At 57.6% G+C, this 27,475-nt stretch overlaps 1 protein-coding gene across 10 annotated transcripts in view; it reads left to right on the top strand.

Annotated features, from left to right (window-relative positions):
- Positions 1 to 27,475, top strand: part of CUX1 (cut like homeobox 1) — a gene marked incomplete at both ends in the record, with an annotated part of 363,457 nt that overhangs the window by 275,258 nt on the left and 60,724 nt on the right. For 3 of the 10 annotated variants that reach the window (XM_080830213.1, XM_080830211.1, XM_080830220.1), the window contains 4 exons: positions 2,936 to 3,124; positions 11,019 to 11,077; positions 14,552 to 14,600; positions 15,612 to 15,708. In XM_080830213.1, coding sequence (XP_080686339.1) covers positions 2,936 to 3,124; positions 11,019 to 11,077; positions 14,552 to 14,600; positions 15,612 to 15,708 — 394 coding nt within the window. Of the gene's footprint in view, positions 1 to 2,935; positions 3,125 to 11,018; positions 11,078 to 14,551; positions 14,601 to 15,611; positions 15,709 to 16,697; positions 17,370 to 18,505; positions 18,572 to 19,886; positions 19,989 to 22,145; positions 22,976 to 24,863; positions 25,030 to 25,563; positions 25,621 to 27,475 lie in introns of all 10 variants that reach the window. The other 7 variants (XM_080830218.1, XM_080830216.1, XM_080830217.1 and 4 more) reach the window with 4 other exon arrangements.

Here is a 27,475-nt window from a genome sequence, read left to right as displayed (position 1 = left end):
CTCCCACGTGTCTTCGTGGTGGGACAGCCAGGAAGTGAGCCCGTTTGGGCTTTGAGTAGAATGACCTTCTCTGTCTCATTTCCAAGGTCTTACTGCTTTTGGGTGGATGATCTCATCTCTTGGAGCTTATGTAAGACACAAATGACTTTGGCTATGTTATGAATGAGGAATCCGGCCTGGGTGCCTGACAGTCCGTTGATGTGCCCAAGGTCGCACAGGCGGTGTGGGGCCAGGCCAGTTTTGGGCCCTGGAGTTGAGCAGATGGCCCTCTGGTCCCCGTCCTAACTCCAGGCTCAGCATTGCTGGCTGCTGTTTCAACACATAACATTTGAACCACTTACCCCTGGGATACTCAACTTGCACTTCCCCGTTTAAACCCCCAGATTCAGGGAGCTTGGGTGGCTCAGTGGCTAAGCATCTGCCTTCGGCTCAGGTCATGACCCCGGGGTCCTGGATCGAGCCCCACATGGGGCTCCCTGCTCAGCGGGAAGCCTGCTTTCCCTCTCCCACTGCCCCTGCTTGTGTTCGCTCTCTCCCTGTGTCTCTCTCTGTCAAATAAATAAAATCTTTTAAAAATAAAAAAAATTTGGGCGCCTGGGTGGCTCAGTCAGCTAAGCGACTGCCTTCAGATCAGGTCATGATCCTAGAGTCTCAGGATCAAGTCCCACATCGGGCTCCCTGCTCAGCGGGGAGTCTGCTTCTCCCTCTGACCCTCTCCCCTCTCATGCTTCCACTTTCACTCTCTCTCTCTCAAGTAAATAAATAAAATCTTTTAAAAATAAATTAATTAAATTAAATTAAAACTAGGAAAATAAAGCCCCAGAGCCCCATTTGGGCTTATGGTGCAGACTCTCCCGAGAGCACTTATAACCATTATCACGACTGGCATCCCTCAGGTTGGAAAATTGATAAGTAAGTTAAAATGAGACAATGTGGCTCAATTTCTGCACCCCATGACACCGACCTCCCCTCTCGTGTCCCCTCCCTGCTCCCCAGGCCCGTGGCCACAAGTGTGGGCCCCCCTGGCCGCTCTCCTCAGTGGTCACCGTCAGGTGGCGAGGGGCTCGCCCCTTTGCGAGCTGGCCTCAGCGTCGGTGACGCCCCCTCCTGCCCTGTCCCTGCTCTTTGCAATCTCTGTACTCTCCACAGTGCTCCCACCCCGACATGGAGCCCCTCTTCCTTCTGACAAAGTCCTCCAGCCTTTCTACCCCCTCCCCTCCTCCTCAGGGCTCGCTTCCACGTGCTTCTCTCACTGTCTTGGGCGCCAACCCCTGGCACAGGCAGGAGGACCAGTCTCAGGTCCCCGTGGCTCCTGACCTGGGTCCCAGCCAGCGTTGCCGGGGGGCGGGGCTTCCCGCCGGCTCAGAGGTCAAGGGTGGGTTTGGTTTTGTTGTTAATTCCCCACCTGTTGCAGACCGGTCATTTTACAGAAGACAGTCAGCGCGTCACAGTAACGTTGAATTGCTAGGGAAGTTTCTAAAACTCAGTTTCCCTTTCCGGGCTTGTCTCCCCGTGTGCCGGCAGCATTTTTTTGAGTTGGTGCCAGCCCGGGGAGCACACTCGGAACAGAACTGATCAGGACAGCGCGTGCCTTTTAAGGAAGCTCGCTGAGGTGCTCGCCGGGGCCATGTGCGTGTCTGCCAGGACTCGGGGGGAATGAAGGTCTTACTTTCCAAGAGACTACAAACTAAAGGGACAGAAAGGGGCCATTCCTTTGCACACAGAGCTTTACATTCTTATATGATCGGGTCCTTAATTTCCCGGCGGGGAGATGTGAAAAACTGCTTCCCTGACAACTAGCTGTCCCCCTGCGTGGTAACCCTGGGACAAGCACACCGTGCCTGGCGGGGCGGGGCCGCACCTACCACATGGACAAGAGCAAGACATGAACTGGGCACTTCGCAGGGGGGCACGACAGCAAGGATGACACCCCACGCTGTAGTGTGAGCTGCCCCCAGGTCTCTGCTGTCACAGAGACCAGTGTGTCCTGTCTTTTCATCTGTGTCCCCTGGCCACGCCCAGAAAAAGGGCAGCCGCCCGCCAGGAAAGCTTCCAGACTTCCTTTTAAAACTTGAAAAAAGGACAGGTTTAGTCCTTGGGAAGTAGAATTGACTTTTTCTTCTGTTGGTTTTTTTTTTTTTTAATACCTTTTTCCTATTCTGTATAGTTTCCAAAATGAGCAAATTGGGGCCGGGGCAGGGTGGGGAGTGGAAGGCAAGAAGTTTTTAACAACGTCATTTCTCAGCGCTCCTAAGCAAAGAAATGCCAAATGCACCCTTCCATATCTTTTAGCCCTTCTTGTGCCAACTAGGAATCAGTTGGCCAGACACCACCCCAGCCTCTGGATAGCACAGTAGCAAACCAAGGGGACATTGCATTACATCTTGGGGTAGAAAGGGGACCCCTTTCTACCAGGAGCCCTGTCGGAGCCTGCCCTATTGGCACCCCCAGCACGCAGAAAGACCCTGTCTGTCACCTTCAGGTGGTGGCTCAGGTGTCCCCATCTCAACGAGGACCCTACCCCACTGCCTCCCCCAACTGTCCCCATGCCCCGCCCCCGCTTCAGTTTCGGGGTGGCACAGTTGGGGCCCAGTAGGCTTTGGCATCTCAGACACCCAGCCTCACCCACTGACAGGATACCCGGGGACAATGGGGACTGTTCTCCCTGTGCTCTCAGAGTATCCCTGGTTCCTGGTGTGCACCCGGTAAATACTCGTCCGGTGACCAAATCCAGGCGCGTTCACCGTGCAGACGGGAAGGTGGGCGGGGAGGGAGTTGGCACGTCCGTCCCAGTGGAGGCAGGAGGTAACCTCTCATGGCAAATGAGCCATCCTCGTCACTCCACGTGCGTGTTTTTGCCTCCGTGGCCAGCACAGGGGAGCACAAGCCCCACGCGAAGCCAGGATGGTTTTGTCATTTCCTTTCTCCTCCGCAGGAGCAGGCCATAGAGGTGCTGACCCGCTCCAGCCTGGAAGTTGAGTTGGCGGCTAAAGAGCGGGAGATCGCCCAGCTGGTAGAAGACGGGCAGCGACTCCAGGCCAGCCTCACGAAGCTGCGGGAGAACTCGGCCAGCCAGATCTCGCAGCTCGAGCAGCAGCTGAGTGCCAAGAACAGCACACTCAAAGTAAGGGCGCCGTGCGGGCCACGGGCCGAGGGAGGGCCGGATGCACACGCACGCACACACCCTGCCTCTGCCTCCCTCCGCGCGCGACCCAGGAGGGAGCCCAGGGCTAAGCAGCCCAGGGGGTCGATTCTGTCCTCACTGTCTGGGACACATGCTGGGTGTCTTTACTGCAGCAAGAGGCCTTCGCTCCAAGGCCACCTTGTCAGCCCTGCCTTGGCCGTTGCACAAGTGTCTTTCACGTTGGTCTGCCCAGGTCACGGTCAGAATCCGTCCTCCCCTTATAAAAGCAGACGCGACGGCTCAGAGTTTTGTCAGCCTGAGCTCCAACCATCGGCAAGAGTTTTTCCCTCCGGTGAGAACAGTGGGAACAAAATGAGGCGTGAGGTTCCCCCGAACACATCGCTTGGAGGCGCAGGCACACAGGAGCCGGCAGAACTCCCTGTCGGAGAGCATCTTGTCTGGAACTGACTGCAAGTAGGACAACCTTGAACCTCCGTGAGGGAGCTAGAAGCAGAGTCCCGGAGCCCAAGGCAGGGAGAGTGAGTTTGAATCCTTCTACCAGCTCTTGCCGGGATGGTACTGCCCTTACCGGGCCGTCCCTTGCAGGCAGTGCTTGGTGGAAGGCCCCGTCCTCAGGGCCCACCCACAGTGCCGCTTCCCCACCTGGCATCCCGAAGAAGGACTTTTTGTGTACCTGCTCGTGTGGGATTGAAGTCGTTGCCAAGGTCACAGGCCGTCTGCACAGACATGCCTTTCGTCCAGCTCTGCCAGCCTTTCAGTATATTTTAAAAAATAATTATACTCGATTGGAGATATTTTCAACCTGTGACGATTAGCACAATACAAGGAAAATCCTCACACCCTAGACTTGTGGCGTGTCTGGGCCAGAAGGGCCTCCTCAGAGGTGTCTTATCTGATGATAAGTGACAGGGCCAGCAAGGGTGTGGGCCCGGCTCCCAGGCCACAAAGGCCCCCACTCTGCCATCCCTCCCCAGCCTGCGCGATGCCCGCCCAGCATCTGTCTGTGGAGTGCGAATGATGGCCAAGCGCGGCCTTCGTGTTCTAAATACAGTGCATCAAGATCAGCTGTGAAAACTTCAGGAAAACTTTCTCTTACGTAAAGGAATTCCAGAGTGTGGTTAGGCCCGTTTTAATTTTTTTTGAAAAACTGAGATTTCCCTTCCCAAGGCACGACCGTATTTCTGACCTCAAGCCGAGCTACCAGCTGGTGGGCAGCTTGCCAGTCTGACCTCCCTGACCCGGGGCGCCCACTGCTTTCCCTCCTGGTTTCCTCCTGGCCTCTTTGGGGTGCGTGTCATCTGCCGTCCAAGAAGCTAGCTGCCAGGTGCCTGGGCCCCTCTGAGGAGCCACTCCCGTTGATGTGGGGAGAGGGTTGACACATTCGTCATCGACCAAAGCATTTATTTCTTCCATGGTTCTTACTCTCCCATCAGCCTGCCCAGTGAGTGCCAGCATTCATTTTTTATTTCTAGATTAAATCTAATTTTCTCGTGTTACAGCCATTTCTGACCCCAGCAGTGACATTATTATTAGATAATTTGCCTTTCGCTGCTTTGCTACAGTTAAGGGGTATGACTCAAGATACATCCTGCGTTTGACTAGGAGAAGGAGGCTATAGACCTTACATTTTTTATTATAGAGCAATTTCTTCTAAATCAGTTAAGGTTTTAATGTTTGCCTTCACACACACAAAAAATGAAACGCAGTTTCACAAATTAATGTTCTTTATCCGTATCTTGGGGGAATTCTTTAATACGGTGCAGTTAATGAAACAATTTGGCAATACTTCTTCCAAAATTATCGCTCCCTTATCTTCATCTGATCTAATAATCAAAACATATCCTCTAGTAACAAGACTTCTCTGATTCTAATTATCTTAACCCCTTGTCACCAGGAGTGAAGATCTCCCCAATACCGAACCCTCGCACAAAAGGCATTAGCCTCCCCCAGACAAGCTCATCTACCTCCCTCACCCAAAGGAGGAAGGTTAATTGAATGAGATATCTTCCCAGGGCTTTTTTTTTTTTTTTTCTAATGTGTATAATTTATAGTCTCAAATCTAAACTGAACAGCAATACGGTTATTAGGAAAAATACGTTCTGAACGAGACCCATCAAATTGGCAACCTGATGCTTTTGCGACGGGCGAGGGGGTAAGGGGGGTCTCTGGCCCGGCAGCCGGAGACTCTGGGACACACGGTGCGGGGCTTGAAGTGGGATTGCTGTCTGGGGATGCTTCGGCTGACAGCCCAGCTCCGCTTTGGGGCATCAAGGGGCATGGTTTTGCCATGAATGCCAACGGCGCTCGTGGGCTTGATCTCACAGGGCAGCGTCTCTGCTCTTGACCTTGTCGGGGTTTTCTCGGTGGCATACCCTGAAATGGAATATATTTGGAGACCCGTGGGTTTGCTTTCTCTAGCACCTCGTACGTCTCCATCTCTTGCAACAACTGTTCCCTCATCCAGACGATCGATCGGTAATTCCGGGAGGGTGAATCAACAGTTGGATGTCTGCCCGTCTCTCTTTCCCCGTGTTCTGCTTTCTCAAGCCAAGTTCACCCTGTACGCCTCGCTGTCCACACACAGTGGTGCCCCTCCCTTCTTCACACAGACGTGGAAACAGACTCAGAAGCAGGAGAGGTTTCTACCTGCCAAATCTGACAAGTCCTCGAGCACATCGCTGCTTGTGCGGGCTAATTCTGTGTTTGTAATTAAGGAAATAACCCGCTGCCATTACAGGACCACTATTTTTGATGACTCTGTTCTGTGGTCCTCTGTTGGAGCAGCTCAGGGCAGACGCAGTCTAATTAGGCAGTCACCTGCATTTGACTCGCTAAAGCACAGAAGATCACCCTACCAATGGCTTTAGTGAAAAATGGGTATTTATAAGGAAGGCTAGCTAAAAGAATGCCAATCTCCCCTTGGGAGAAACTGTATTTTCTGAAGATGAGTACTTCCCCGTGGTGGGGGTTAGAATCACCTGGTGGGGGGGCTGTCTCCAAACCACATGCCTCCCCCACTCTCTGGCCCCCACCCCCAATCTCCTGCAGTTCTGATTGAGCCCCTGTTGAGCCCCGTGGAGCACTCGGTGTCCCTCCGAGGGCTGGGCCAGGGGAAGAACTGAAAACCCCTTCTCTAGCTTGGCTCAGTTCTTTGTTTCTGGATGCTGGCTCCTCGGTACGCAGGCTCCCTAACCCCGCTGCGGGTTTCTCCACAATGAGCTGCCTTCAGTCTCGTTTCATTGAGCGTCTCATCGATGTCTCAGGCTCGCCCTTCGAGCAGCCGTGATGACGATCGTGGTCTCGTGGAGGAGGTCGCTGAGGTCAGGAGAGGCCCGTGCTCGTCCCTCCACTGCGCCCGTGCCCCAGCAGGAGAGACGTACCCTGGGTCGCCCAGACGAGCCTGAACGTCAGAAGTCCCGGGAGCAGAGAGTCCGAGTCCAGGCCTCTCCTACCCTTGAGCTGGCTGGGTCTCGAAGACGTGTGAGCACAGATTCAGGAAGAGGAAGGAGTGAGGCTTCCACGGGGAGGAGGAGGGCGGAGATGACCCCCTGCACAGGAAGCAGAGGCGATCTGCCCGGCCACCGGGGTGAGGCCCCAGGGAAGAGCGCCCTGGAATCAATCTTGGAGAAACCGAGGGACTCCGAGCTGTAGGTCTTGAGGTCCGCGTAAGTTTGTGGGGGGAGCAGGAGGTCACAAGGGGTCCCCTCCAGGGCGGCTGTAGTAGACGAGGCGGCACTAGGAGGGCTTTCAGGAGCTGCTTACTTGTGGGACACGTTCTCTTGGAAAGACACACGTGCCCCTGGTCACCTCGCGTCGGACCTGGGTGTTTTCACCTGCAGGCAGTGTCCCGATGGCCTGAGCATTAAGCCTGGACCCTCCTGTGATGGCAGCGCTCTGTGAGGAGGAGTCGGCTGCCAGGGTCACACCTGGATCACAGCACAGGGAACTTGGAAGTGACCTCCGACAGGGCTGCCTTCCTGGGGTTCGCCCTTCCCCATCCGGGGTCACGCCGCTCCCGCCGGCAGCAAGCCCTCCAGGATAACCATCACTGCCCTGCTACAGTCTGGCCATGGGTACTAGCCCAGCGTCAGTAGATCCTAAATTTACCCCTCACCAAGGACTCGTGGAGACCGGACGGGTTCCCCGTGCGACGGAAGGAAGGTGCACACAGCCTCAGCCAGGACTTCAGACATGGCGCATTAACCCAAGGGGCGGTGCGTCTGACCCCCCACCCCCACCCCCAGGACCAGGGAGCCTGGTCACACGTCCCCATTCACGGCTGGTGGCCCCTCAGCCCAGGGGTCCCCATGAAGACATGGGGTCACTCACCACTTGCACACGACCGCGGGCTCACTTCCCCGGCCCACCGTGTTCGGGGGTAAAGAGGCGTTACTGCCCTGCCCCCTGCCGGGCCACCCAGAAGAAAGGCGTTCCTGAAGGTGTCCGCGTCAATCTTCCTGCCAGCGGTCCTGTGAGTTGGTATCCCTAGAGCATTTTAAGAACTGCCTATGGATAATTCTTCTAGCAACTCAGAATCTTTTTGATGAGTGCCTGCTGAGCTCCCGGGACCATGAGTGTGCTCTGTATCACTGAACGGATGGGACCAGATCCTGCGACAGTCCTGTGGGAGGGGCGCTGGCAGGCTGCACTTGTCCTGCAGGTCCCCGTCCGCTGGCCCACGAGAACCCATTTTCTTACTGTCCCCACTGTCCAGAGGAAGAGGATGAGGCCCTACAGGCTAAGCCTGTTAGGAAGTGGAGAACTTCATGAACGGGGCCCCTGGATTCAACCAGGGAGCCCCTTCCAGAATCATACAGTCCTACTCAGTATCACCCCCCAGGGATGAAGTCCTAATAACACCAGTTACAATAACCGCTCCCCATTTCCAGGGTGCTTTGCCGCATGCTACACTCCAGTGAGCATTATCCTGTCCAGCCTCACCAAAGCCCCGTTACCGTGGGTGCCATTATCCCCATTTTATAGACGAGTAAACTGAGGCTCAATGAAGTTCAGTGTCTTGTTCAAGGTCACCCTGCAACTGAGTGGCAGAGCCAGGCCTTGGCTGATCTGTCGTCGGACTCCAGAGCCCCGGCCTCCAGAGAGCACCCGGCTTGGCCTCCCAGCATGAGCCTTATCAGTTCCTCCTGGAAACACGGGGACCCTTGGGTGGGGCCGGCCCATGCCCAAGTGCAATCTGATGGTGGGACTCGGGGGGTTGTTTTCTTTCTGTGGGCACACAGTCACCTCTACAGAAAGTGGCAGTTAAGTGAGATAGTGTTAGGGGTGTAGAACCCAGCCCCGAATCTGGCCCCGCCAAGGAGCACTCTCAGAATCTGGGAGGAGCCTTTTTCCCCAGAGGACAACAGCCAGAGCCCCTGGTGCCCAGTCCAGATTGAGAGTTTTTTGAAACTAGGCTTTTCAGGCACCCAGTGAGGAGTCTCTGGTCAAAGACCCAAGCAGAGGACAGGGTATGGCTCTGGGAAGTGCCACTCCCCGGAGACGTTGGTGAGGACGGGCTCCCAGTGCTCACAGGTCCTCACACACTTTGTGGGACAGCCCTGCCAGGCCTGCATCCTGTTGTTGGCCCCAAGAAACGAGCGTCAGAGGTTTACAGAAGTGAACTTGGGGTTCTTCTTGATTAAGCTGCCTCCGGGTAGACAGCAGAAATTTCAGCAGACGAGTCCGTCCTCGGTGAAAACTGTCACATCCAACCAAGTGATATGACTCCAGTTCTAAAACCTTCTAATTAGGGCCCCTCATAGGTCTGCAAAGTCGTGTTCCCTGGGAAGCTTGGCATTGGTGACAGCCCACATCAGAGACCCCGTAGTGCCACATCTGCACCAGGACCTGGCCCTGTGCTCCTTCCCCCAACCCTTTGAGGTCTTTGCTGCCCTTGCGTATTTCACAGATGAAACACTGATTATCATGCCCCTAGGTGTCCCGCTGATAAGTGACAGACCTGATTCCAGGTTCAGAGCCTTGCTGGCTTCTAAAGTGTTCTGGATTGTCCCGTCTCGCTGCCCTTCCTACTGTAGTTCTCTGTGCGTTTCATACCCGGTGTCTGAGGCGTCTGAATCCCACACCCTGAAAGGCGCTCTGCGTCCCGACGGCACCCAATCGTCTCTTGTTCGGGAGGGCTGGCCCGAGACTATAGAGAGAACGAAGTCATCACTTCTTCAAGAGCACCTCCGGAGAATCTGTGGTCGGAAAATGAGTGCATGCTAACCGCCCCCCCCCCCCGCCCAGTTTGATATGATGAGAAACCATCATGATACATCAGGTTGGCAGGAGGTCATAAAAGGGAGCTAGGACAGAGAGCCCTTTTACACGATGGACATACAGACAAGAAATGGCCAGCAAAGGCTATAGGAAAAGATGAGCTGGGTGAGTTGAGTTTACAGGACACCTGAATTCTTCAGCAGCGGACAGGTTGAGATTCGGGTGAACAGCAGGCCTGATGGGCCAGGTGGGCCTCTACTCCCCAAACTCTAGAACATTCTCAGTCAGCCTTAGACTGTGGCCGTAGCCGTGGCTGGCCAAGCAGAGCCTTAAAAGGCAGCTGGGAGCGCTGTGGATTCGGGACCTGGAATTTGTTCACCCCAGGCCTGCGAACGTGCTGAATTGTCAGCCGTGCCCCGGCCGGGCTGGGTCTTTGTGTTTTACATGAGGCTGCCTCATTCCCTTCCCTTTTGCGGGAGGTCTCAGAAGCCACTAGTCCGAGCACCGACACGGAAGGAAGCTTCCTCTCTGACCACCCAGAGCCAAAGGCCCCTGAGCAAGAAAGGCCTACAGAGACCAGCCCCACTGGTGCCCCTCGAGCTCACAGAGCAGCAGCGTAGCTGGGGTGTGTGTCGTCTCATCCCCCCTCTGAAGGGCATGCGAGGGCCGGAGAGTCGACTGTGCCCAGCCTTGGCCCCGCCGGCCCGGTGCCCTGCCAGGGCCCTCCCGTGGGCCCCTGACAAAAAGACCACCCAGCTCAGCAGGCCTCCACTCCTGAAATGCCCACATCGGGGGGCTGGGGGGGCGGATCTGAAGGTGCAGATGCTTTTTCCCCCTGATGCCTCTCTGATGCCAACACTCAGCGACCAAGGGTTTGTGCCCCTCGTTAGCAGGGTCCCACCGGCGGTGTTGACAACATTGCACACGACAGCTAGCCTAACGTAGCTCGCGGAAAGCCACACGCCGTTTGAAAATGCCGAGAACTTCTCTTCGTTCTGTTTGCCATTTCATACAAAATGGCCTTTCCTCATTCTGTTTTCCCCTTTTGAAAAGTTCCGTTCTGCCCTGGTTGAGTCTGATGTCACACCATATATTCCCGTGTGTGTGCCTGTTCACACTGGCTCGTACATGCTCACGCTCGCACCAGACCGGAAGTGTGAAGGCCAGGGAAGTGACCCTGCACGTTGGCACCATTCACTTTGACATGTTTGCGTCTCCTCTCCAGGACAACTGGACTTTATCTGGGGACTGTAGTCTGTGCAGACTGCCCTGTCCATACAGACGGCCCTTAACAGCACATCAGGGGCGGTTTAAACAAAAAACACGTATTTCTCACAGTTCCGGAGGCTGGGAAGTCCCAGCATCAGGGCCCTGGCCTATTCCGTGTCTGCCGAGGGCTCCCTGATGCACAGAGCGCGTCTGCCTTCCCACTATGTCCGCACACACTGGGGTGAGGCCGCTGATCTCATCCATGGGGCTCTCCCGCTGGTGACCCAGTTGCCCCCAAAGTCCCCGCCTCCTGACACCATCACCCTGGAGGGTTGGGATGCAACACACGGATTTGGGGGTGCGGGATGGAGGGACACAAACATTTGGTTCATATTGAAGCGACCCGTTGCAGACACGGCCACTAATAATATTCCTTTGTTTTCAGCAACTGGAAGAAAAACTCAAAGGACAGGCTGACTATGAAGAAGTGAAGAAAGAACTAAAGTAAGTGGTGACGCCAGCGCAGCCACCCCCTAGCCAGGGCTTGCTGGCGACTTCTGCTAAGGAAATGCCACACCAGAGACGGGGCGGCCGTGGGCCCTCGCTCTGGGCCTTGGCGACTACTCCATCCCTGGGCCGTGTCCCAGGCGGCCCGGAGCCATGGGCATGTGCACTCAGGCCTGTGCCTGAGCTCTTGGGACTTTTTCTGAGAAGTTGTCATTTCAAGTATGCACAGAATTGGGTTGATAGAAATTATGAAATACGAGCTTGTGTTCCAGCAGTGAGTTCCCAGACAGGAGCAGAGCAGGGAAATGTTTTGTCTCAGGGTTGCTTTTTTTTAAAGATTTTATTTATTTGAGGAAGGATGGGAGGGACAGAGGGAGAAGGAGCAGCAGACCCCCCACTGAGCAGGGAACCTGATGCGGGGCTCGATCCCAGGACGCCGGGATCATGACCTGAGCCAAAGGCAGACACTTAACGACGGAGCCACCCAGGTTCCCCCAGGGGAGTGTTTTCCAGTGGAAAGAGTACACATGGCTTCACACCGCCCTAACCACCTTCAGACACCAGGGCTTTCCTCTCTCAGCTACAATTTCCCATTCGGGAGACAAAACTGAAGACATGTCTGATGCAAATATTCCCAAGTACAAGTTTCCCCCTCGTGCCCAGCCTCCCAGCCTGGCCCTGTCGCCCCAAAGTCCTTCACCCAAGGCCGCCTCCGGCCCTCCTGGAGCTCACGGGCACCCCTGCCTCCATGGCTGGGTTCCCACACGTGCCAGACGGTCACTGGGCCCTGCAGGCCCTTGTTCTCCACTGCTGCCGGAACGGCGTCCTTCTGCTCCCCCCTTTTGGGCGCCAACCCCACCAAAGACACCTCCTTGGCCTCAGACTCCCCGCTCTGGTTGGGCATCTCCCTCCTTCCTTCTCTCCAGGCTGACCCCCCCCCACCCGCACCCCAGATCCCTTCCTACTACCCTGCTATCCCATCAGCCCCCCCCCCCGACACTTTTAATTTCTCCTTTTAAAATAAGCTACACCCACTCGCCATGCTGTTCTTTGTACTCTGAATTCCATTCCCTCGGGTTTGCTAAAAAAAGCCCACGGGAAGGCCTCTTCAACCTTCTGCCCCCAGGGCCCATCGCCCTCCCTGGGTCACGAACTCCCCCAGCCTCCCCTAGCCTCACTGGCGACTTGCCTTGCCTGCGGGTGGCTGCTCGGCCCCGTGCCCCGCGGCCCAGCGTGTCTTTCCCTGGACAGTCCCGCCCCCTCAGGCCGCAGACAGCCTTACAGCACCTCCTGGGACACCCCCTACACCTCCCTACACCTGCCTACGTTCAGGTGCGGCCTCTTCCCTCTTCCCGCCTTGAGGCGCGCCGTGTTCACCGGTCCGACCTTCCGTACCTGCCTCTCCTGTCCCCATCGCCCTTCCCTTCCTTCCTTCCTCCCACTCACAAGCAAACAACGTGTGCCTCCTAGTGCTGAGTCAGAGGAACTCTGATGGGGAGGCCTCCGCCCCCCGCCCCCTCCCATCCCCGCAGCTCGGTCCTGCAGCGCCTCGTAGCTCACCCCCGTCCCACGCGCAGCACGTTCAAGGTCCCTCCCCTCCCACGCGGCCGCTGCACGCTGGCCGGCGTCTTCCTCCCAGAACGGCGCCCACGTTCCCTGCAGCCCTTTCTGCCGCACGTACACACCGCGCCCCCCTCCCCCAGCCCTGGGTCTGGCATCTGGAGGCCCCACTCGGGTGGCTTTTCTGCTAGAATACGTTCCTGCCCTCCCGCTTCCTAGTGATCCAAGTGCCCTTCCAGACACGCACCCCGCCTGCTGTCCCATCCCTGCCCCAGGCCCTGCTCAGACATTGACTCCTCCGGAGACGGACCCTGTCTCCACCCCGAGGAGATTTCTGCTGCCAAGGGCACCCGGCAGGTGTTCTCCCTCGAGTGCTGCTTGGAGTTTGTCGTCGGCCTGTGACAGCCCATGGAGTTTGCAAGGGCGAGGGGCAGAGTGCTTCCAGCCCTCCGAGTGCCCGGCACCCAGCAGGTCATCGGTAAAGATCCAGGGAACACATGAGCAGATGCTGGTGTTTGGGGTGTAAGCTTATAGGCTTACTTCAGCCTTTTGTTACACAATTTTCAAGAAGATCTCAGACAAGAACACAGCGCAAATGTGACGGCCGTAAAAAAGGACAAGTTCCAGACTGCTCGTCACCTCTCTCCTGGCTGACGCAATGCGGCCCCGACTTCTTATTATTTTCAATAGCTCCCTATAAAATAAAATTACGAGATTCCCCACCTCCCCCCACCCCACCCAGCTGCTCTCTCGTTCCTGTTCTGTTGGTCTATATGACGCAGGTCACTGCGAAGATAAAGCAGCAAACAGCCATCATCTCCTTACTGACTGCCACGGTCACTGTAGCAGGGTGATCTCCTGGGCCCCTGGGCATTTGTACACCCTGTTCCTTTTTTTTTATTTTTTTAAGATTTTATTCATTCATTTGACAGAGCACAAGCGGGCAGAGCGGCAGGGAAAGGGAGAAGCAGGCTCCCCGCTGAGCCCGGAGCCCGATGTAGGGCTCGATCCCAGAACTCTGGGATCACAACCTGAGCCAAAGGCAGACGCTCAACCGACTGAGCCGCCCAGGCGCCCCTGCACCGTGCTCTCTTGATGACACTTCTGCGGAACTTAAAAGAGGGCAGAGGCCAAAGTCATGGCCATGAGAACGCTGGGAGAGCTCAGGTGGCTGGGTGCCGGGGAGCCACAGCCGCTCTCGTTCACCTTCCCAAGCTCCTGGGGCCATGTGGGCCCACCGTCCTTCCCTCCCAGATAGACTCAGAGACAGGAAGGCACATCCCTTTGAAAGGAACGCTGGAAACCGTGGTTCTGGGCACCCGAACTCGCTGGGCTCGCGGACTTGTGGAAACAGGCCGGGACCGAGGTGATTGCAGCAATGAGGACAACAAAGGAGATCCAGTCCCGCTCCCCTGCAGCGCCGGGGGCCCTGGAGCAGGGCTGTGGCCGGCCTTTGAGCCAACCACTCCGGGACCTCGCCTTTTGCCTGTTTTCCCAGGTCCCCTCGTGCCCGCCACCAAGTGAGCGTCTGGCCCCGGGGCAGGTGGGAGGGATGAGGTTTCTCTCTCTGGCTTCTTGCTTACAACTTTCTCATTCCCTGTAAGCCTGACAAATACATTCCACTTGCAACAATGTTACGTCTGTGTTCAACTTTAAAATTATACTCCGAACAGCCCTGGTGTGATTCCATATGGAATGATTTACATGCCGGGCAGGAAACTTTCGCTGGCCAACTGCTAGTTGAATAGTTATTCTAGAGACGCTATCAGATGCTGCTGCTGCCAGAGAGGTTGTTAAAGCTGTCAGTGCGTCCGTTCCTGGAGTGCAGGGGAGCGCGATGTTCGTGCTCATTAGTGCGGCCATTGTCAAAGGTAGGAGCGGGGAATAACCGCTCTGTGTTGCTCTCCACAGCATCCTGAAATCCATGGAGTTCGCACCGTCCGAGGGCGCTGGGACACAGGTACGTGCTCTCGCTTGCTATCAGTGTGCATGAGGGCCAGCTCACGTGGTCACTGTCCGTCCCTGGGCTAGCCTCACGCTCGAAATTTCCATGAGACCTCCCGCCTACGGCTGACGAGTCATTTCCCGGGAACCTTAAGCAAGTTCAAGCACATTATCTTTCATCAAAAAGAGGCAAGAAGAGAAAAGTGAGTGATTTCCAGACGGGTCGCTCAGTTCACATGATGTGGTTCCACTCAGGCAGGTGCTAAGAACGTGGATGAGACCACTTTTAGACCCAAATGGACTGGCTTAGGAACTTTTTTTTTCCCCCCAGATTTTATTTACTTATTTGACAGAGATCACAAGTAGGCAGAGAGGTAGGTGCTGGGGGCTGGGGGGGAAGTAGGCTTCCCCGCTGAGCAGGGAGCCCAATGCGGGGCTCAATCCCAGGACCCTGAGATCATGACCCGAGCCAAAGGCAGAGGCTTAACCCACTGAGCCACTCAGGCACCCCAGGAACTTTTCTTTTATCTGCTGCCTCACGTGGAAAAGAGGTGGGGGCAAAATGACCCTGGTGCCCAGGAGCCTGGGAGCCAGGTAGAATTTAAGGCATCAAAGGGAATACTGCTTCTGGTGCCCCGACGGCAGCTGACTCTCTGTGGCTGGCCCCAAGGAAAGGGTCACCTCTGCAGCGACCTCCAGACAGGTTTGTGGCTCTCGGCAGCCCCTCCTTATACCAGATAAGGCACAGGTTTAGACTCCTGGAACCTGGGGACGGCACAGAGAGCCGTCTAGAAGCCGCACGGGGCTAAAAGAAGAATGGCCAGGACCGGAGCGCATCCTCTCGGAAAGGAACTCGAGTGCTCGCCCCGGGTGTGGGAGCATCTCCAGGGGAAGGCAGATTTCAGGAACACGCTGGCACCAGAGAGCGGGGTGCACAGGCCATCGGAGCAGGGGTTGCGGGGTCCGGCGGCCCCCGGGAGCGGGAGGGCGGCCGGCCCCGCGGTGAGCCCTGCTCTGCCCCATCTAGGACGGATCCAAGCCCCTGGAGGTGCTGCTGCTGGAGAAGAACCGCTCGCTGCAGTCCGAGAACGCCGCGCTGCGCATCTCCAACAGCGACCTGAGTGGTAGGTTGACAGGGTGTCGCGGGGCCGCGCTCGGTCCCCGCCGGGGGCCGAGGAAGAGGAAGGTGAACTGTGAGTCGGGGCCGATGCATGGCGGGAGCATCAGCGGTCGATGACAGCCTTGACTAATGAGCGCTTGGTCTCCTCCGGGTCCTCCTCACGGCTCCCCCCGCCCCCGCCCCGCTTACCGAGGCTCGCGACGAGGCGCGTGGCCGCAGGCGCCTGCGGAGGTCAGTTAGGGCCGGTGTGGCCGGAGTGGCCGGGAGGGACCCTCGGAGGACGGCGGCCTCGCCGGTCCGCTCCCAGGCGTGCGGCCTCTGTCTCGTGGTGTTTCGGGGGCTGCTCCCAGCCTCAGCGGAGCTTTTCTTCCTTTGTCAGGTTTTCCTTGGGAGCGCGTCCCCCGTCCTTAGCCTTTCTTTGCTCGTCCCAAAATGGTGGCGTCACTGACTGCTTCTGGTTTTGGCAGCTGGTAAACCGTTTAACAGTGTCTCGGGCTCCGATGATATTTCGTTCTTAAAAATGTGCGTGCCTTCGATCGAGCGGACTCGGTGCAGTGCTTTCGCCTCAGAGCAAGTGGTGTGAGAGGACCCGTTGGTCCCCAAATGTCAGTGTTTGCTGCGCCTCAGGCCGGGCCCTTCCGGTAATAGCTCGAACGCTAGCGGCCGACCCGAGGCCCCGCGACCTGTCGACTCTTTACTGTGTGTGGTACCGGCCCCTTGCCACGTTAGGGGTTTGAATCCGTGTCGAGGGGACTCTCCAGGCTGCAACGTACAAGAAAGGTGCAAACATGAAATGCATGTTGCTTGTTTCGGGGGGCCTCGTTTGGCTAACTGAAAAATTCAATCGAAAAACAAACCAACACACCTCATTGGCCCTTGGAAAAATCTGCACTTTTTTTTTTTCCCTTGTGCGGGGCAAACTTGGCATTTTGGTCTTGGTTTTTTTTCCCTTTTGAATCCCCCATAATGCATTATGTTTGCCCTTCCTTGTAGGGTCAGCCAGGAGAAAAGGGAAAGACCAGCCTGAGAGTCGGCGTCCTGGACCTTTGCCGGCCTCCCCTCCTCCTCAGTTGTCCCGCAACACGGGGGAGCAGGCTTCCAATACTAATGGTACACACCAGTTCTCACCAGCGGGGTTAACGCAAGACTTTTTCAGCTCATCCCTGGCAAGCCCCAGCCTACCCCTGGCTTCTACGGGAAAATTTGCACTAAACTCTCTCCTCCAACGACAGCTCATGCAGTCCTTCTACTCCAAGGCCATGCAGGAAGCAGGAAGCACAAGCATGATTTTTTCAACAGGTCCATACAGCACAAACTCCATATCTTCCCAAAGTCCATTACAACAGAGCCCAGATGTAAATGGCATGGCCCCGTCTCCCAGCCAGTCGGAAAGCGCTGGGAGCGTCTCCGAGGGCGAGGAGATAGACACAGCCGAAATCGCTCGGCAGGTGAAGGAACAGTTGATCAAGCACAATATCGGACAGCGCATTTTTGGACACTATGTCTTGGGACTGTCTCAAGGGTCTGTGAGCGAGATTCTGGCCCGGCCCAAGCCATGGAATAAACTGACCGTTCGCGGCAAGGAGCCCTTTCACAAGATGAAGCAGTTCCTCTCGGACGAGCAGAACATCTTGGCTCTTCGCAGCATCCAAGGCAGACAAAGAGGTGAGAGGCTTTCGGGGGCCGGCGCCAGCGTGGGAGCCCGGTCAGGGCTGTGTGTGTGAGTGTGCGTGTGTGCGCGTGACGAAACATTTGTGCATCACATCAGGTAAAGTTCTCTTGAGTTCTACCATCTCTAGGGGCCGAGGGTCGGCAGGCGTGAGCCAGAGCCCGTAGATTGGGGAGGGGGTGCGGGGAGGGGCCTGGCCTCTGACACTTGCTGAGCACCTCGCATATAGGAGACCCAGAACCTCACCGAATCAGACAGAATCACACCCCGTACACACATCCCAACGGGTGTAATGTCCAGTGGTCCGATGGGCCGTGGGTGCTGGCCTCACGTGAGAGGAGCCCTCCGGTGGCATCCGGCCCTAGGGCCACAGCAGCAGCAGCCGGGGTCAGGCCCGGGGGGGAGCGTATCAGCCACGTGTCCTCTCCTCTTCCCCGCGTGCACAAGGGAGCGTGTCCTGTGGCCGGCTTCCCTCCCGGTGCTGGCCTCTGTTAGCGATTTGTGCAGCCCCGTGAGCCTAACACGCCTGCCTGGAGAAAGATGCGTGAAAGTTTTATTGACACAGCCTTCCTGCCCCACACTTCCCCAAAAGAGCAAAAGTCCGTTCGCGTCCCTGATTGAAAGAATCCCGTCCCTCTTGAACGACGGGGATCGTTCTGCTAAACCAGCAGTGGTAGAGAGGGGTAGATCTTACCAGACGCGTTTGAAACACGACAAACGGAGGAGGGAGCCGTTCCAAACGGCGTCGATTTGCACAAAGCACATCGAGCTCTCTCTGGCGATGTTTACTGAAATCGACTGTCTTTGGATGATTAATGTGCGCTTTGTTCCGGGGGCTGGTGGGCCATGCGCTTGGCGGCAGGTGGTGCTCCCTCCGTTGGACCCTCATGGCGTCGGTGCCGTGGGCCACTCTTTAGGTCTGTCTGATCTTCCGCAGCGGAGCCGTGGCCTCTGCAGGCGGCCGGCCAGGGAAGGGCCTCTCAGAAGTTTCTAGTTAACTCCCGAGTCACACAGGAAGCCCTGAGCCCTTTCTGTAGTGACAGGCGGCTCAGATGTCATGTCGCACAGCCCATATCGTCAACACCACCATCCCCCTGATTGTTTTGTTCTTACCACACTTGTTTTTCAACAGAGAACCCAGGCCAGAGCCTGAACAGACTATTTCAGGAAGTACCGAAACGAAGAAATGGGTCCGAAGGTATGTCGCAGGCAGGTGTTTTTCTTTGCAGTTAGTAAAACTTTAGGAAGCAGCATGTCCTTAGCTGTGCGTTTGGGTTAAAAACTGTGCAGTGTGATTCTGGCCTGGAACCTGATGGGAAAACAGCTAGTAAGTATAAAACAGAGCATGGGCCCAAGGACGTACAGTCCCTTCCTCCTGAGCTGCCCGCGCGCTGCCCGGTGCGGAAGAGGCCAGGAGAGAAAGCGCCCCTAAGGATCAGTGCCCCAGTGCCATCCCAGCCCCCCTTCAGGTGCAAATTACACCCCACCCCTTTTCTCAGAAGTGGGCAAGAGCGTAACAGTCATCGCTCTGAGAAAAATCAGATGGCTGAGTCAGATGACATGCTGCTGCTTCCTTGTACTTCCTTTAAACTCTGAGCTGGGTTAAAGGTGCTACAGAATGAACTTCCAGCGAACTCCAAACGTAGTCGGTTCTCCTCTGGGCGCCCCCTGCGCTCCTTGGTGCTGCATCTTGAAAGGGGCTTCGCCCCCGCGGTCTGCTTGTTTTGCAATGGTTTGGTGTGGCGGTGCATACTTAGAAGGCAGTGGAGAAGTCAGATATGCTCTGTGGAAGGCTTCCAGAAGGAGCCGGGGCCAGCCCCCGGGCCTCCGTAGCTTCCGTGCGTCCGTGCATGTGGCTACTCTGCAGAGCGCCACCCTGTGACCAAGAGACTGAGGTCTCGTCCTCGATGGAGCCCTGCAGGCTCCTCGCCTCATTCATAAATTTTTGAGAGACGGCATGTGATCCTAGAGCCAAAACGGGAAGCCTTCGTCCTCTTCACCTTTATGTGCCCATGACCAATAAGTCATCCGCCTCGACCCTTCACCCGCCTCTCCCATCGTTGCTTTTTGCGGGGGGGACGCCAGTGTCCCAACAGACGTGCAGAACCTCGAGCACAGTCCCAGGCCAGAGCAATTGCTGGGGTCCCTTTTAAATGACTCGCGAACACCACCGCCTTTTTCGGGCCTTCCTCCGGTTTCGCGCCGGAGTCGGTGGCCTGCTCTCCCTGGTCCCGCCCCACGGGTGCCGTCCAGTTGGGGTCGCTGGGAGAGCTCGTCCCGCTGGCCACCAGGTAGATTCCACAGGAAGCCCTTCCTGCCCGGGGCCGTGAAGTGGCACGCTCCGCAGGTACGGCTCAGTGGGAGGCCACGCCTGCCTCCTTAACCCTCACGGGCCTCGGCTCGGCTCGGGAGCCGCTGATCAGAATGACCTCTTCGCGCAGCACTGATTTGTGTTTGGCTGTTTGCTTCACGATCGGCAGCTCTGATGTCATGGGTGTGGCTTCTCCCTGCAGGTAATATCACGACCCGGATCCGAGCCTCCGATTCCGGATCCGACGAAGCAATCAAGTCCATCCTGGAACAAGCCAAAAGGGAGCTGCAGGTGCAGAAAACGGGTACGGAATCTGCTAGTCTGACCACTGTCTTCCAGGCTTAATTAGAAGAATTGTCATGAGTGTTGTGCTTCGCGGTAATTAACTTTAAAAAAAAAAAAAAAAAAAACCCACGCAGTAGAAGGTGTGTTTTCAAGCTTTTAGGCAAGGGCAGAGGGGAGCAGGTCTGCGTGATCTCGATCTTCCTCGTAGTTACCCCCGTCTTTTTATCAGGCCACATCCTAGGATTGACTCAGGAAGGGTACCCCTGGCCTGGACTGTCCCCAACTTACATGGATAGGCAGTCCGTGTCTCGTTTCCTTCTCTAGATGCTACACGGGCTTTGTTACTCAGCTATGTCCTTGACTAAACCCTGAAAGAGAACAGGTGCAAAATCAGTCCCGAGCTGCCTTCCAGAATGAATATGGCCGAGCAGGAGATTGTAGTGGGCAGAGGTCCGGCTCTGCGGTCCGGTGGCCTCCCTGAGAGCTGCCTCGTCCGGCGGGGGAGAGCTCCCACGCTCAGGGAGGCTGACTGCACGGCACACCGGCTATAGATTCGGCTCAGACCTGCTGCCGGAGAGGAGACCCGAGCTCCTGGGTTCTCGCTCTGGGGTTCGCCATGTGGGCGCACACCGGCCCCGTACCTGTGAGGCCCCTGTCTGCGGAGCCGCTCGCCCGCGGACCTGCGTGCAGGGCTCCCTCCAGGCCACCACCCGGTCCCTCCCCTGGTTGCTGGGCCCTCCCCCGAGGCCAGCCCACTCCCGCGTGATTCATTCAGTGCGAGCCGAGCTCCCTTCTTGGGACCAGGCCTGGGCTTGGCAGTTTTACCGCCCCTGTCCTATCTAGACTCGGTCCTCCCCCTTGCCCTGAAAGACACATACTGTTCTACCTACCGCTGATTCTCAGACTCGGGCTCCGGGTGAGAACGGCGTGCTCAGACTTGTGAAACGGCAGGTCCTGGTGGCAGACCGGGTCTCTCAGCTCTTGTCCCAGCACCTGCCCCTCTGCCACCATCTGCCTCGTCGCAGGGACCCCAGGGCGCCGGGTGGGAGGCCGTCCTGTGAGGCCTCAGGCCTGACCCTTGGGGGGACCTTCCATGTGGCGTCGCTCGTCCTCTCCAGCCCAGAGCTGACTTGCAAGCCAGGCCCTCCCCGGGTGGCCGAACAAAGAAGCTTGGCCGGACACCCTGATGGGGTGGGAGGCAGCCCCGAATTGAGAGCAGAAAGGCCCGGTCTCCTGCAGAGCAGTGGGGTTCCGCCTGCACCCCGGGGGTGCTGTGGGAATCGTGTGGGTCCGAGAAGCGAGGCCTCTGATCACCCAGTAAAACCAAGTCCTCAAGAGGCCTAAAAGGTTGTCCCTGTTTCTTGAAGGATTTTTCAGCCTCATTCAACGTGGATGAAAAGCTGGCTCGTGTGATTCCCTCCCCCCAGACGCGAAGGTGTCCGCGAGCGGGAGCCTTCAGCCTGAGCGGCTCAACCAGGGCCTCGCTCCTCGGTCTCCCGGGGGCTGGGGCCTGGGCACGTGCATTTTAACAAGCCCAGCGGGTGATTCTGGGGCACAGCCCTTGTTAAGAGTCCTCTATCCAGCCCATCACCCGTCCCGGGCCCACAGAGGGGAATCCTGAGACCTGGGCATCCCCTGTGACTCCCCTAAGTTCGCAGCCCCGGCTTCCCGGGCCAGGGCCTGGCCACTGTTGCTGGCTGCGCCACAGTCACGTGCCCAGGGAAGAAGAAACGTGAGCCAGCCCAGACACAGCCGTGTCACGCTGCAACCGTTAGCAGAAATTCTGTTCCTAAAGGTTGACACAACCACTACAGTTTTGGAATTTAGCACACGAGAATTTTGTTTAGAACTTCTCAGGGATGATGGCGTGTCCCTGGGTGTTTGCCTGTTGCCCTCCTCCCCTAACACTTGGGGATAATGAACCCTTTCAGATGGTGCGAGGTAAAGGCCAGCGGGTCTCAGAGAGGTGGCGTTAGTCCATCTGGCCCTGCCCAGACAGGATGCTCGTGGGGTCCCCTGCCCGAGGAAATGTTGGCAGAGAAGGGCAGCTTGGTTCTCCCGGAGAATCCGCATTTTGTGGGAGGCCCGGTTAGAAGGAAGCAGAGGGAGAGCAGCGAGTTCCCGACCGCGGGGGGTGAGCCCGCCACCGTCTCACATCTGTGTTTGCTCCGTGCAGCAGAGCCGGCCCAGCCTTCGTCCACGTCCAGCAGCGGGAGCTCCGACGACGCCATCCGCTCCATCCTGCAGCAGGCCCGCCGCGAAATGGAGGCCCAGCAGGCCGCCCTCGACCCCGCCTTAAAGCCCGCGCCGCTGTCCCAGGCGGACCTCGCCATCTTGACCCCCAAGTTGATACCCTCCTCGCCCATGTCGTCCGTGTCCAGCTACCCTCCGCTCGCCCTCTCCTTGAAGAAGCCCCCCTCCGCCCCCGATGCCGGCGCCGCCGCTCTGCCCAACCCCCCGGCCCTCAAAAAGGAGTCCCAGGACGCGCCCGGGCTGGACCTCCAGGGAGCGGCCGAGTCCGCACAGGGGGTCCTGAGACACGTGAAGAGCGAGCTGGGCCGCGGCGGCGTGTGGAAGGACCACTGGTGGAGCCCCGTCCCGCCCGAGCGCAAGAGCGCCGCGCCCCCCGAGGACACCAAGTCCGAAGACGCCAGCGGCGCGAAGGAGAAAGGTGGCAGCAGCCAGCCTCGGGCCGAGCGCAGCCAGCTCCAGGGACCCTCGTCGTCGGAGTACTGGAAGGAGTGGCCCAGCGCCGAGTCGCCGTACTCCCAGAGCTCGGAGCTGAGCCTCACCGGAGCCAGCCGCAGCGAGACGCCCCAGAACAGCCCCCTGCCCTCCTCCCCAATCGTGCCCATGTCCAAGCCCGCCAAGCCCTCGGTGCCTCCGCTGACCCCGGAGCAGTACGAGATCTACATGTACCAGGAGGTGGACACCATCGAGCTCACCCGGCAGGTGAAGGAGAAGCTGGCCAAGAACGGCATCTGTCAGAGGATCTTCGGGGAGAAGGTAGGGGCTGGCTTCCGGGGCCTGGCTTTGCCCGTCTCTCTGGAGGACGTGGCCGTCGCCCCTGTGCTAAGCCGCGGAGCAGAAAGGCTTATCCACCCCCAGACTTCCGGAGGGGCTGGCCGGCGAATGTTCCATCTGCCGCATCCCCAGCTGGGGCGAGACTCTGGGCTAGGCCCCGCCACCCCCAACGCTCCTTTCCACTCGCGGTGACACTGATGTCGCCACTCGATGGGAAACGGAAGTGAGGCTCAGGGAGGTCAACTGTAGTCCCCCAGGCGGCCGGTGGCTGAGTTCAAGTCCCACCTCTCTGCCAACTGGGGCCCAGACGCACCTCCACAGGCTTTTTTTGGCCAAAAAAGATCTGAGCCCATAGGGAGCCCCCCAGTGTGCAGAGACGCAAAAGGCACAAGGTAGGAAAAGCTCGTGTCACGTGATAGGCGTCATCAGTCCTACCTTCTCATAATTCCGAATAATCATAATAATAATCACAATCTGCTCAGCCAGACTGGTGAAACGACCTGCCCAGAATCCATCGCTGGGGTGGCGGGGGCCGTGCCCACAGCTGGCCCCAGGAGCCCCCATTTGCACGTCTTCCCTCCCTGGCTCCTGAAAGCACAAGTTTTTGAATGAGCCCCCAGACCCTTTCTGTTCTTGGCATTTCCCGGTAACAGATTAAGAATAATGGGGATTTACCGGGTGTGTAAAACAGAAGATAAACATAAATCCTCAGCGTCATTTCCAAGCATCATGAGAAGCCCTCCGCTCCCCTAAAAGGCAGCCTCCCTGGGGGGCACATGGCAGGATCAGCAGTGGCCTCTGATGGGACCCCACGCGGGGTCTCCCTCCCTCCCCCCGCCCCGTGTCCCCTCCAGCCCCGCACTGTCCTGCCTTCCCTTCAGCGTTTGCAACGTCCCAAGCCTCGGAGCCTTACAATATCTCAACGGTGATCTCTTTGTCCTGATTTTGCAAAAGGTGATGGGGTGGAGAGAAGTGAGGCTGAGAATTTAAAGTCCCTTGAAATTTCTAGTTCAGTGTTGTAAAAATATCATGGGAGAACATTTAAATAGACATTTGTGCTCATGCCTTAAATTTAGCAGAGACTTAATAGCGTTGAACTTGTTTGGCCCGTGAGTGCAGTTTATTCTGGAACTTGAGAACTTTTCAAAAGAGTGATCGAATGCAGCCCCTAAATATCTCTGGGCTGCATCTGTGTCCTGTGGGGGGTGTTTGTGCCCATACATATGTATGGCCATATGTGAGCGTTCAAGAAAACTCGGGCATGTACGTGCAACTTGTCGGTCGTCTACAGGGAGTCTCACTCCCGGGCTGGCGCCCCCGTTGCCGCCAGCTCACCTCTGGGCCCCCACTGCAGAACAGGGCGTGGTCAGAGCGGACCTCTCCAAAGGCCAGCCTGGCCCGGCGCCCCAAGGACGACCGGCCTCCCGCATCCCGCCAGCATCTGCTGCTCTGGCCGCCAAAGGGGTCCTTGGCCCCAGCACCTCCGCCTTTCTTGGCGCCCCCAGAGAGCAAGATGGCTTCAGTGCTGCCTCCTCAGGGTGTCGGGATGAGAGCCCCGTGGCCTCGGCAGGATTGAGGCCCCGGGCGACATCCTGTCCCCTCTCCCCGGGAGCAGAAAGCTAGGACATTAACTGTGATGCCCCCATGCCAGGACAGTGCCCCCTGGTGACCTTGAAAAGTTTATTCCCCCACCCCAGGCTGGGGCCCTCCACCAGGCCCAGGGGTAGGGTCCTCCACCAGGCCCAGGGGTAGGGTGGGGGCGGGGGGAACGCGATCTGTGCTCAGCCCCTAAAACGCGCACGGGGTGTCGCCCATCTCAGCCTCGTGGTACATCCCGCCCCTGATGCCGTGTCTTTGATTGCCACTCCAGGTCCTAGGCCTGTCTCAGGGCAGCGTCAGTGACATGCTGTCCCGGCCAAAGCCTTGGAGCAAGCTGACGCAGAAAGGCCGCGAACCCTTCATCCGGATGCAGCTCTGGCTCAACGGCGAGCTGGGCCAGGGTGTCCTGCCCGTGCAGGGACAGCAGCAAGGGCCAGGTAAGGGCAGCCCGGGCCAGAGCGCCTGCGGGTGGGGGGAGGGGAAATGTACCGGGGAGGCTGCCGGCCGAGCCCTCGACGGTCACCCGGTGCCCGGAGGCTGTGAACTGCCCCCTTCCTCCTCCACCTGTCGCCTGGGGATTGACGGCAGCTTTTAGGGGAGAGAAGATTGTGCCTCGCTCATTTTATAAGCAGTGGAAAATGAGTTACTAATTAAGAAAATGCTGTTGATACATAAATACAAGTAAAAGTCAAGTAGCTAAATCAGGGAATCGGGAGAGAAAATCAGCCAAAGACACAGAGGTGAAAGACAGAGCGGGCTCTGGCTTCTACCTGCCCCTGCCTGGAGGTCCCAGCTCTCTCCCAGCAGAGCCGTCCCTGCCTGCACAGGCCCTGAGTTCTGGCCCCCCCGGAAGGAGTGGGACCTTCGGGGCCCTTACGCTGTCCCCCATCCCGCCGGGCCAGGTGCATTAGGAAGCTCTAAGCGCCTGCAGCTTGTTTCCTCATCTAATTGTCACCCTGTGTCTTGTTCAGTTCTCCATTCTGTGACGTCACTACAGGACCCCCTGCAGCAGGGCTGTGTGAGCTCAGGTAAGCAGCTGATTTCTGTTGTTTTGTGTGAAATACTTCCGTCCCCTGTATGTATGTTTCCCTGTCCGCTGGTCTGGTGGATCCCTGGTGCTGGATCCGGGGGGGCTGAAAGCGCTCTATCCCATTGGCACGCTAGGTTCGCGTGGTCCTACTTTCTAACAGAGACGGGGAGAGTCAGCAGGCGAGCAGGGGTTTCCTCCAGCATTTTCCCACTCGCCACCAAAGTCTTTCACCCATCTGTGGCTTCTGGTGCTCCGGCCTGGGGGCTGGGGTCCAAGTCAGAGACAGATTCTCTCCCCGGAGGGCTTCTGGATGAATAGGAGCGGACAGGATCAGATGCGCGATGCTCCCCCAGGAGAGTCATGGTGGGGAGAAGTTGAGTCCATCTAGAAGAACTTGGGGCCACCTTCAAGCAAGAAAGCTGGGGAAGAAGGACACACCAGGCAGGGTCACATAAAGGAGACGGCCGAGGGCCGCTGGGAACCGTTCGGGGTGTGACTAGATACAGAGCCACGGATGCCCAGGGGCGCGGGGCTGAGGATGCGAATCCAGCCTGGAGGCGGGGGCAGGTGGGGGCCCTGGAGCTCCGGCCGGCTGGGACACTGGTGGCTGCTTACTGGCGTCTGAAGCCCCGAGGTCTCGGAGGCGGCGTTCCGGCCCTGCAGACCCCTCGCAGCGGCGCCGTGCTCCCCAACCCCCTCGCGTGTCCTCCGCACACTCCCGCTGGCGCAGAGCTCGGCTCGCCCGGCTTCCAGGCACAGCCGGCATCTTGAGCTGTTCCTCGTTTTTCCTTTACTTTTCTAAACATGTTGATTAGTCTCCATATCCCATTGATTCATTGAAAACACAAACAAAGCTAAGTGAGGAGCGTGAAGCCCGCCAGCCTGCTGCAAGTTTTACGAGGGAAAACATGTGTAGCGCGGGGAACAGCTGGCCGGCAGCGGCCGCTACCGCTGGGAGATGCCAAACCACGCACAGATGCAGCGGATCGGCCGCTGGCGGCAGAGTGCCCGGCGGAGTCGCGCGTGGGGCTGTCCCCGTGTGCTTTGGACCCAGATGGGGGCGGGAGGCTGCCTTGTACCCAAATGGTCGGTCTCCTTGGCTGGGCATCTAACTGGAGCGGTTGTCCGCCCGCAGAAGGATCCCAGGTACTTCCTCCTCGCGTCATTTCCGGGTCGGGCAGTGTCGCTGGCAAGCCCCGGAGCACTCACTGGCCCCGGCTCCCCTTCCGGAAGCGGCAGGGCAAGTGGTGCCCAGAGCTGTTTGCGCCCGAGCTTTGCAGATGCTTGCACGGAAAATCAGCCCTGCCTCTTGCTCCCACGGAGAGCTGGCCTCCCACTGAGCCCTCCGAGAGCGTTTCCTGCCCCACCGGAGTCAGGACCAAATGTGGCAGGATGTGATCAAAATCCCTTGCTCCTAAATAAAACGGGAAACCTGCAATTCCAGGCCCATTATGATCGATGCCCAAATCTTCTCCACGTGCAAACAAATCCTTAAAAAGAATGGCCTCCCGCTCTTTCTCGTACGGCACGTCATTGGTACCGCGCTGGACTTCCGTTGTCCGTCGTCACGTTCCCAACGTAGGAAAACCACGGCGGGCTCCTCAGAGGGCCGTAAATGGTATTTGTAAGGTATAGAATGAGGTGGTGCATGGAACTCTTGGAAGGTCCACAGATTGGTGGAGGCAGGGAGCCCCAGGTAAAAGTGAGCACTTGAAGAACTTTCCAGTGGGTTCTGTGAAGACGCGGCAGGCGGGCCTCTCCCCGTGTCACCTCAGCCAGACGAAGACGGACTGCGGACCGTTCCCCCACCATGCACGTTGTCAGTCAGCAAGAGGGAAACTGTGGACATAGTA

This window comes from Martes martes (assembly GCF_963455335.1).
Source record: "Martes martes genome assembly, chromosome: 18".
Classification (NCBI taxonomy): domain Eukaryota; kingdom Metazoa; phylum Chordata; class Mammalia; order Carnivora; family Mustelidae; genus Martes; species Martes martes.
Note: the sequence above shows the minus strand (reverse complement) of the source record. Positions and strands in the feature narration are given on the sequence as shown.